Source organism: Danio rerio, chromosome 25 (genome assembly GCF_049306965.1).
Source record: "Danio rerio strain Tuebingen ecotype United States chromosome 25, GRCz12tu, whole genome shotgun sequence".
NCBI classification, from domain to species: Eukaryota; Metazoa; Chordata; class Actinopteri; order Cypriniformes; family Danionidae; genus Danio; species Danio rerio.
This window is the reverse complement of record NC_133200.1, coordinates 8,615,001-8,626,089: the sequence shown is the minus strand read 5'-3', so window position 1 is coordinate 8,626,089 and position 11,089 is coordinate 8,615,001. Positions and strand designations below refer to the sequence as shown.

Genomic DNA, 11,089 nt, shown 5'->3' with positions numbered 1-11,089 from the left:
AACTATCAAATGTTTTAAATACACAATTTACGAAATTATAAAACGTATTTATTTGTTGATAAGCTTGCCACAAAACGGGAGTCCTCGTCTGTTTATCAGTTATAATATTCAGCAGTTATATCACACCTATCTGGCATAAGATTGGCTACCACGGAGTTTCGTCACCTCCTATTGGCCAGCGCAGCACACAGCGGTTACTATATTGCAGATTTGCAGCGAGAGGAATCTCTGCATTTATTTGTCTTTGTCTTCATCAATAGTATGCGTTATAGACGCTCACACGGACGCTGCGCCGGTTTCAGGTGAGCATGTATGTGATTTTGTTCTGTATTTACTCTCTTCCTGTTATTCAACGCCCTGGGTAGCATTCAAAATCACATGAGCTTCAGTTCAGACTGATGCGATTAGATTTTATAATCATTCGTCTGTGTGTATGTGCTGACAAGGATTAGGGCTGCTGAGGATAGTTTCTCATTCATAATTTGACTACATGTTGAATCTTTTTATCATGTAACACCACATTAATGTATGATATTTGCACATTTAAATGATCAGGCTTCACGATTTGTCCATTTTTTTGGTCATACTTTAAAATGGTGCCCCCATATTTACCTTTATCTGCAGATTCTGCACCTGAATTGCTCGGACAGGGTTTGCTGAGGTGTTCCTCATGGCTGGGATCTGACAATGCGCTGTCTGGTGGCTCGAATCAATCACAAGACTCTGATAGTCATCTGTGCTGTGTTTGCCCTCATCACTATACTGCTGTGGAACAAATGCTCCAGTGACAAAGACCTGCCCTCGCCTGTCAGACCTCTGGAGTTTGCAGCCCCCACCCCGGAGAAAGAAGAGGAGAACGAAGGACAGGCCCCTGAGGCACCTCCTGGGTCCAGAGAGGTTGCTTACGAGCAGATCGACTGCCTCATTAATGAAGATGTTCTCATAAAAGGCCGTCGGGAGGGGGGCGAGGTGTATCTGCCCTTCAGCTGGGTGGAAAAGTACTTTGACGTCTATGGGCGACTGGTCCAGTATGATGGGATGGAACGGTTCGAGTTCTCCCATAGTTACTCCCGGGTGTATGCCCAGAGGGAGCCCTACCACCCGGATGGGGTCTTCATGTCGTTTGAGGGCTACAATGTGGAAGTGCGGGATCGGGTGAAATGCATCAGTGGTGTGGAAGGTAGATTACTGAAATTTGGTGAAGCCATCCCTGTCCCTGTGGTAGAGCAAAAGTCTCATATCACAATATAAGTCATATACTGATACTGATATGTGTTAATTTAATCAATTAAAAGTTTATATACAATGAACATGGGCGAGACAGTGACTCAGTGGTTAGCACTGTTGCTTCACAGCAAGAATGTTACTGGTTTAAGTCCCTGCTGGGTCAGTTAGCATTTCTGTGTGAATGTGAGTATGTATGGGTGTTTCCCAGTACTGGGTTGCAGCTGGAAGGGCATCCGCTGTGTAAAACATATGGTGGAATACTTGGTGGTTCATTCCGCTGTGGCAACCCCTGATGAATAAAGTGACTAAGCCGAAAGAAAATTAATGCATGAATACATTGAAGATAGACATACATGTAAAAGACATTTAAATTTCAACACATATACACAAATTTAAAAACATAAAATACATATGAATTAAATATTATACACATTTCTAAAATGAATAATCACAGGTCCAACATAAAATATCACTAGATAAAATGAAAAATGTAAACATTGTATTTTCTGCTAGTATTTCTGTCAGCATCCCCATAATGGCATGCAATACTGCACTCATATATATTATGAAAAATTATTACCAGAAACAATGGCTGCGTCCGAAACCGCATACTTCCATACTATATAGTATGCTAAAATCAGTATGCGAGCCAAGATGTATGTCCAAATTCATCGAATTCAAAAATCAGTATGTGAGAAGTACCCGGTTAACCTACTACTTCCGGCGAGATTCTGAAGTGCGCATCCCTTACATGCTGCGCTATCCCATGATGCCCCATAAGAGAATTCATGAATGGGAGTGAAGCGACGCAACTCACGAGGGTAGGTCATGTGATGATGACAAAAGGGCAGATGTACTACGTCTGAATTCCATTCATACTTCTCACATTCATACAGTATAGAACTTACTTTTCTGATAGCCGAGTAGTAGGTTTAAATTCAAATGCAGTACCTACTGAGTAGTAGTAGGGGGTTTCAGACACAGCCAATGTATTTGGAACATCGCAATATGAAATAAAGCTCAGTGTGAAATCATTGATTATTATTTATTTTATTTTTTTATTATTTTATTTTGTCCAAACAATATTGTAATTAAGTTAGATGGCCATTTAGTCATTGGAAGAAGGAGGTGGAGAACCTATGAACTTTTAAATAAATTATTAATGAAAAACAAAACAAACAGGTGTTGGTGTAGGTTTCCCCCACAGTCCTAAATTGTCCATTGTGTATTTGTGTATGTCCTGGTCCTCCAGGTTGGGGGTTGAGCGTTGGGCTAACAACCCACCTCATAAAAAACTAGATGTTACGAAACACCAACATGGTGTGGGTAAATATCAATTTCGATATAAAATGGCCCTGAAAGTAAGTAAAACAAACAGACTGCAGCTCCTCACCGAGATTACCGCCAAACTGAAACCAAAAGCAAAGCATAAAGTGTCCAGGCCTGGTCCTCTCTCGTCTCCCAGCAGACACATCATATGATAATAATATTAATTTAGATTTAGGTTGACAGCGTCTAAGGACAGTGTCATTTTGACGTTGTGGCGAGGGGGCTGGGCCGAGAGCCGTGGGAACAGAATGAGGCCGCCACGTAACTGGATACACATGTGGCGCGCACAGGCCTCGAATCCCACGGAAGGAGCTCTGGACTATAAGAAGAGGAATGATGGCAGAGGAGGCTGAGAGAGGACCGGGCCCGGACATATTGTTTTACTTTTGTTTTCAGTTTGACAGCAGTCTCCCTGTTATTAATAAATATTTTAAAACTTAGTCGGTTCTCCGCCTCCTTCTTCCTGGCGGCCAAACGGCCATAAACTTTATTACAGATGTCCAAAAACAATGTGAAATGACATTGATATTTTGTTGATTTTAGGTTGCGTTGGAAAGTCCCCAAAATCCTACGTCGAGCCAACCTCTTAAACCAATGTTATATTGACGTCAAATCCTGACATTTACTCGTCAGATATGGCAACCAAAATCCAACGTCGGATAGACATCAAAGTGGTCGTCAAAGTCCACACAATGTTAAGTTTTAACATCACTAGACGTTGATATTTAGTTGTTTTTAGGTTGCGTTGGAAAGTAACCAAAATGCAAAGTCTGACGTTCTGACGTCAACCCGATTTTAATTTCCACCAAAAATCCAACGTCCCAAGATGTTGGGGTACAATGTCAATCTGACGTCATGTTAACTTCTTATGCCTGCTGAGTCTCGACTGCTGTCTCTTCTTTTATTATCCAGAACTCCTCTGTGGGACTCGACCGGTGCGGCTGTTAGTTATCATTTGCGCAACTGGCCTTACTTTGTTCCCACGGCTCTCGGCCTTACCCCACTCACTACAAATATATATTGTCATGTTGCACAGCCCTAGGTTCATTTATTGTAATAATGTGTTAATTGTGTAATTGTATACATTTTCTCCAACAGCATACAAAAGAAAATACTAAATAAATCAGGTCATCTTACAATTCATTCTATTGGAAGAGTACTACAAGTATTGGACTCTTAATTAATGAATCAGAAACTAGCATTACAATGAGGGAAGGCATCAAGGCATGTCTGAAACAAAATTCTGCTTCACTTCTTGTCTCAGAAGGGAACCTTTATCTGGTCAAGTTGTAAAGGCAGCATATGTGTCCATTGCTGACTTTGAAATCTAAAAAATCTGATCTAAAAAAATAAGCATGGAATCCTGAAGCGCCGCTTGGCTGTCGTTTTGTGTTTAAGTGTATGTTTCTGACCAATTGATGACATTCTAGCTAGAAGTTAGAATAGAGAATGGCAATGTGTGATTACAGTGCAATCATTCTAATCCAGGCTGATTCCCATTAATTTCTATAGGTTTGTTGTATTGTATGTAGACTGATTTTCAATAAACTGTAAGCGCTCACACTACAAACAAAGAAGACAATCTTAAATAGATGTTTTCTTGTGGCAGCTTGTTATTATTCTGTCACTTACGGAGAAGATGGTTCATTTATTTGATCTGCTCTCTCTGCATCTGCGCTCATCGTCCACTTTAGTGCTTGAGACAGAATATAATGGAATACATATTTTCAGCTTCCCAGACACACAAAGTGTTTCTAAAAATAGCTACAGTGAGTGTTTGTCAAAAAGAATTACTATGAAACTGGGGTTTTTTTTGATGCCGATTTGAATTAGTTTACATTTTGCATTCCTGAGTGTGTCCGAAAACATGGCGGAACGCAACTCCTTGATGTGGATTCACGTTCTCTATTGTTGTAAGCAAATCCTCCCTTGGTTATTACCAAAACTTTCTCTGTTTTGTTCTATATATGTTTATGAAGTGAAGAGAAATTAGTAAGGCATCAGCATTATAAAACAAAGTAGAATAAAGCTTTAAAGAACTGGTTTCCTGCAGAGTTCAGTTTCAGTCCCAACCAAACACACTACAACTACAATAATAAGTGTTTTGGGTTAAGCTGAAATTTACAGGTAGGTGTGATTACGCAAAGTTAAAACGTAAGTCTGCAGGGGAGGATGGCTCTCCAGGAGAAGGATTGGCTACCTTTGGCTTCAATAGATTCATACTGAGTGATCCCATTTCTGGCATCAACCTTTTGTGTTTTATCATACGCAGGGGTTCCGATCTCTACCCAGTGGGGTCCTCAGGGGTACTTCTACCCCATCCAGATAGCTCAGTATGGGCTGAGCCACTACAGCAAGAACCTCACAGAGAAACCTCCTGACATAAAGATCTATGGCATGTTAGAGGAAAAAGAGGGTGGCTCAAGTCCGTGGGATGTCCCTAAGGGCTGCACGCTCTCCAAGATCCAAGATCAAGGACGCTCTGGGTTTGTGCACCATTTTGTCACAGCAGGTATGAACTTTATTTGAAAATCTTAGAAGTTTGATTACACTGTTTTGCTGTTAATTAACTTTGATGATATTCTGTCCATAGAGAACTCTGAAGGTGTCTCTTTAGTCTTGGACAATGCGAAAGATTTCGTCCTGACCTTCGATGTGAAGTTCATCTCCAATGGTAGCGTTTCTGTTGTTCTGGAGACCACAGAAAAAGGACCTCCTTATATCATACATTACATCACAAGTCCACTTCTTCTTTCCTTTAAAGACAAAGAAGTCATTTACGGTATTGGCCCGCGAGCCACCTGGAGCACCGTCAGTCGTGATTTAATGACAGACTTGCGTAAAGGAGTTGGTTTGTCCAACACCAAAGTGGTTAAAGCAACCAAAATCATGCCTCGCCGTGTGGTCCAGCTGGTTCTTAAAGGTTCTGGGTTCATCAGCAATATCACTGTGTCTTCCACTGCACACATGGCTGCCTTCTTTGCTGCCAGCGATTGGCTTCTTCATAACCAGGATGAACATGGAGGATGGCCGATCAAGGTGACCCGTAAGTTAGGAGAGGGGTTTAAGAGTTTGGAGCCCGGGTGGTACTCTGCTATGGCCCAAGGCCAAGCCATGTCAACACTGGTAAGGGCGTACCTAGTGACGCACAACCCCTCGTACCTTGGGGCCGCAATTCGAGCAACATCCCCCTTCAAGAGGACTCCAGAACAACATGGTGTCAAGGCAACATTCATGAATAAGTTTGACTGGTATGAGGAATACCCCACAACCCCAAGTTCATTTGTCCTTAATGGCTTTATCTACTCTTTGATTGGTCTGTATGATGTGGCGGAGACTGCAGGCAACAAACTTGGACGAGAAGCAGGAATACTGTTCAGTCAAGGACTGGAGTCGCTCAAGGCCATGTTGCCATTGTTCGATACAGGCTCTGGAACAGTTTATGACCTGAGACACTTTACCTTGGGTGTTGCCCCAAATTTAGCACGGTGGGACTATCACACCACGCACATCAACCAGTTACAGCTGCTCGCCTCAATCGACGGCGCCCCCATTTTTAGGGACTATGTGAAACGCTGGAAGACTTACCTGAAAGGAGGTCGGGCTAAGCACAACTAGACTTGCTGAGATGGCGATTTAATATGACATTTAGAACTACCGTACTGTTGAGAATTAGTAAACTGACATTTACTTTTCTAAGGAAAGGGTGCATATTGTATCCAACTTGATTGCTTTATGAATGTCATGCTTGAGTTGTTGTACAGACTTCAAGAATGTGATTCGCTGTGCTTTATTTCTAAACGATCATGTAATGTTTGAATGCAAGAAGCAATGCACACTTATTTACAGACTTTTAAAGGAAGCACAACAGATTTGCTCAATAATAACATGACTGTCGATCTTGAGTCATTCAATAAGTACATATTAGTAGTCACACTGATGATTGTGTGTTATCTATGAATTGTTTATGCTGTAAAAATGTCACTATTATTGCATAATGGTACAAATGAGTGCTTCGTATTAGAAATGTTTTAGAATTGTTTGTATTTTAAAGCACAATTCTATCGACACAGTTGCACATTTATTTCTCAGAATGTAATTATTTGAAGCTTAAATAAATGTGGTATTTTTAAACCAAAGTATTTCTCTGTGGAATCGTTGTTGCTATCAGCAAAAGTGGGCTGGGAGGCACATATAGTAATAGTGAAGTCGAAAAATATTTAGTAACAAAACTTTTATATATATATATATATATATATATATATATATATATATATATATATATATATATATATATATATATATATATATATATATATATATATATATATATATTAACCCCTATGGCCAGAAAGTTATAAAATATTAACACACTCCACCTGTTATTAGCTTGAGGTGAAATCCATTCAGCATTCGATTAACAGACCTAAAGTAGCTCTATTCACCCTGCACTCGATTAGTATGCCTGCCTACGCCGAGCTACCCACAAACCAGTTAGCTAGCATAATTTCACCTATAGCCAGCACAATACATTTTCTCAATGTCCCGATAATCCAAACGGTTTGATTGATAATCTCCTAAATGACGTGAATGTAATGAGCTCGGCGCTTCGGATCGGTCGGTTGTCAGTCCAGGTCGGGTAATAACGATCCAGCTCGGCTAACAGGCTAAGCGGCTAACAAGCGCCTTCGATGACATTTCACTGACAAACACAACAAAACAGGTATGTAAAATATCAATGATTTCGCGGTGTAATCTGTTTTTCAACAAACTCAGATTGTGTGTTATGATTATGGCACTGTTAGGAATGTCATACGTTTAATTAAATCTATTTTTAAAGTGAGTAAACGGTGGCTAACACAGTAGCTTTCAGTTCAGTTTCCATATTTGGGCGGGCACGGCAGTGAATAATTGTTAGTTACTCGACCAGAAAACACAATTAATACCATTATTGACTCTGATTGTGTGGATATTTTAGTGTTTGGCTTCGTTGGTGATCAAATGCGATCGAAGATTTCACTGACACGGCGTGGATTTTAAATGGCTTGTTTGTTTACATGGTTCAGCACATCTGATAGGGCTTTAATTGTCCACAACACCACGAGAGCTTCCTGCCCTGTGTTTTTAATATAATGTAACCAAGTCAGAGGTACATTCTAGTGTAATATCATAGCAAAACACCCAGAGGGCCTTTCCTGTTCAGGTCTGTTGTCAAAAGGCTGTTTTATGGATTGATTGAGGGCCTGTTGTAGCCATCATTGTATCTCCTGAACAGCTGCAGCCACAGGACATAGTTATTACATATACTATTAAAGCTTTAAAATGAGAGGTTTTGTCACATAATAAGTCTTATTATTATGAAATAAACTGTCATTTAAGTTATATATATCTGAAATAGGTTTAGTAATGCAGACAGGGAATGAAATAGCACTGGTATTTCAGCATTGAATGCTGTGACAGTGTTTTGTTGGACTGTAGAGGAGTGTTTGTTGATTTAAGCTCAGTTTTTGTGGCTGTTTTCCAGTTTGCATGGCCGGCGTGCTGCTGAGTTAGTGTCCGGTCCGCGTGTGAGGGAGGCCGGCCGGGCCGTGGAGCACTAAAGAGGAAAAATGGCTGTGCAGAACAGAAACTCTGTGCTGATCCTGTCGGGGCGAGAGCGAGGAGCTCGTATGCTGGGCTCTCAGAGGCTCCTGCAGCAGCTGGTGGAAGACCGAACACGCTGGATGAAATGGCAGAGCCAGGTAGGGTATCAGTTTTAATCTCTGTAATGGTTCTCTCTAGCCTGCACACAGCAGACATGCCTTTATAGACCAATTTCTTGCTAAATGTGCTTTTGCAGCATATAATTGTTAAAGTTTTCCTTCATATAGTCTGTTTTTTTTTTCTTGGGAGAAGCAAAGGCTTACTTTTTCAAATTTTACTTACAAAATAATTAATAATGGTTCATTTTATGTATATTTTTGTATTTAATGAGTGTTTGGCTTTCATTGTATTAATTGTACATAGTTGAACTTATTCCCAATTCCAGCCTACATATCATACATGAAATATTATACATAAAAACAATATTATACGTGAGAAATTAAATATCATACATGAAAAAAAAAGACTTTCAAATTTAACAAGGTATTGTGGTGTACACAAAACAATTTTGTAACCACGATAATATCAATGTTCTTTTTGAGTTATTGAAACGTAATAAATAACAACATAAAAGTAAAGTCCTACATTTTAAATATTGGGTCCTATAACACACCTGGCGCAATAAGGCGCAAAACGTGTTTGGTGTGATTTGTTGCTATTTTCAGACCAGCGCAAACCTAATTTTCACATTTTGTGCCACTTTGTTTAAATAGCAAATCCGTTTGCGGCACTTTGTGGACCCATGGGTGTTCTGGTCTATAAAGGTGGTGTGTTAAGGCGCATTGTTGGCACGTTGCTATTTTGGGGAACCTATTTGTTTAAAACAAATCGTTGTGCTTAACAAACAAAATTTAATATTTAGAATAAAGGATGTCTTCAGTGGAGTGAGTACAACACTATTTCCTTATCCACGAAAGTAAAGAACTAAAGTAAAGAGTAAAGGTAAAGCGAAAGCAAAGAGGCTGAATGGAGGAGGCTCGTTCTTTATCCTCGACCTGCAGATGGTTTATTTAACTGTTCTTGCTAGTGAAGCATTCAGTTTTTCCACTTACAAAGTTCACCATGTAAATAGCAAATGGCGCATACAACTGACTCTTAATGGGATTGGGAGATGATACTCTGATTGGTTTAGTGCACGTCATGCTCAAAACATGCCCATAACTCTTTAAGAGAATAAGCACAACCCAGTTAGATCATGCGCCGGGTGCAGACCGTATTTTTCGTCTTTAAAGCAAAAGTGGGTTCGGACACGCCCTTAATGCTTTTGCGTCATGGACTTTAGTCTTTGCGCCTGGATCGTTAAAATAGAACCCATTATGTTTAGCATATGGCGTATTTCGATTTTACAATTATTGATGTGGTTTTAGTTCAGTAATTAATACACTCATAGCAATATGCAAAATAAACATTATTTCTTGATTGCTATTATTTAAATATAATTATATTTGTAACATAATTAAAATTAGTGGCACATTTATTGAGAACTGCTTTTAATTTCCAAAATGGTCATGCGAGTAAATAAAATATATAGATATTTACGTGTCTCAATTATTTCTACAGAAAGTAGAGTTGCCAGATAATCCACGATCAACCTTCCTGTTGGCCTTCAGTCCAGATAGGTAACAATCAATTTCATTTAAAAAAAAAAGAAAACATCTTAAACTAGAAAACACTGGATGCACAATTACTTCTACTAACATGGAATTTACATTTTCTTCAAAGGAATCTTGTGGCCTCAACACACGTCAACCATAACATCTACATCACAGATGTGAAAACAGGAAAGTGCCTGCACTCTTTAGTGGGCCATCGACGCACACCTTGGTGTGTGACCTTTCACCCCACCATCCCTGGCCTGGTTGCCTCTGGGTGCCTTGATGGAGAAGTTCGCATTTGGGACTTGCATGTGAGCATCAGTGTTTTTTTAACGTAGTAGTAGTTCCTAAGATGTGTGGACGTTCCCCTTTTGCAAACACTCTTATCTTCCGTGTTACTTTGTGTTTGATTTTCTTTTCGTTTAGTAGCAGCTCAGTGCAGTTATCTGATCTAATCACACTCCAAATCGTGTATACCAGGTATTAAGACACCCAGGCATTGGAGTTTAATTAAATGCTGTCATTATTTTTCCCACATTCTCAGGGTGGTAGTGAGAGCTGGTTCACGGAGAGTAATGTTGCCATCGCTTCTCTAGCGTTTCACCCAACGGCTCAGCTTCTCCTCATCGCCACTAATAATGAGCTTCACTTCTGGGACTGGAGCCGACCAGAGCCTTTTGCTGTAGTCAAGACGGCCAGTGAGACCGAGCGTGTCCGGTGGGGAACAAGTAGTGTTTATACGCATCAATATGGATTAAAATCTGACCCCATTTCCTCTTCTTTTATTGAGTACATAAGAGATTTTTAAAGGGATAGATCACCAAAAAAATACATATACTGACCCTCAAATTGTTCTAAAGCTATATGAGTGTCTTTTATCTGTAGATTTTTTGAAGAAAGCTGAAAACTTGTAACTGTTGACTTCCATAGTAGGAGTAACAAATACTACTGAAGTCAAGGGATACAGGTTTCCAGCTTTCTTCAAATGGAAATGATGACACAGTTTTTATTTTTAGGTGAACTATTCCTTTAATTTATATGTGGTATTTCCATTATAGTGTGCATGTTCTGTTTTACATGAAAATGCCATATTGCAAAAGTAAAATGTGTTGCAGACTTTATGTACTAAATAAGAAATCTTTTTTCATCAGGTTGGTGAGATTTGATCCTCTTGGTCATAATTTATTGACTGCTATTGTGAACCCATCAAACCAGCAGGTAAGAAGCGATCCATTTCACTGTCACAATAGCTGCAAATACCTTTTTATTTTCCCCTTTTTTAAAAGTGATTAACA

General features: G+C 39.7%; 2 protein-coding genes across 4 annotated transcripts in view; both read left to right on the top strand.

The window, feature by feature from the left end:
• The first annotated feature begins 163 nt into the window (after positions 1-163).
• On the top strand, positions 164-6,695 carry glcea (glucuronic acid epimerase a). Of its 3 annotated transcripts, none has more exons than XM_073941946.1 (4): positions 164-302; positions 625-2,048; positions 4,829-5,068; positions 5,150-6,695. In XM_073941946.1, exons 3-4 carry the CDS (start codon positions 4,954-4,956, stop codon positions 6,172-6,174), a joined length of 1,140 nt encoding a protein of 379 aa, XP_073798047.1. In that variant the 5' UTR covers positions 164-302; positions 625-2,048; positions 4,829-4,953; the 3' UTR covers positions 6,175-6,695.
• Positions 6,696-7,014: 319 nt separating this feature from the next.
• ambra1b (autophagy/beclin-1 regulator 1b) overlaps positions 7,015-11,089 on the top strand; it is a 26,193-nt gene continuing 22,118 nt past the window's right edge. The window contains 6 exon segments of the mRNA NM_001302220.1: positions 7,015-7,279; positions 8,081-8,297; positions 9,760-9,818; positions 9,922-10,105; positions 10,339-10,511; positions 10,946-11,012. Coding sequence (NP_001289149.1) covers positions 8,166-8,297; positions 9,760-9,818; positions 9,922-10,105; positions 10,339-10,511; positions 10,946-11,012 — 615 coding nt within the window. The 5' untranslated portion in view covers positions 7,015-7,279; positions 8,081-8,165.

Bases quoted from the DNA above. Each gene is read 5' to 3' on its own strand.
- glcea (XM_017354068.4), top strand. From the start codon at position 688: ATGCGCTGTCTGGTGGCTCGAATCAATCACAAGACTCTGATAGTCATC. The intron at 1,181-4,828 runs GTAGATTACTGA...TATCATACGCAG, and splicing joins ATGCATCAGTGGTGTGGAAG to GGGTTCCGATCTCTACCCAG. The intron at 5,069-5,149 runs GTATGAACTTTA...TTCTGTCCATAG, and splicing joins GCACCATTTTGTCACAGCAG to AGAACTCTGAAGGTGTCTCT.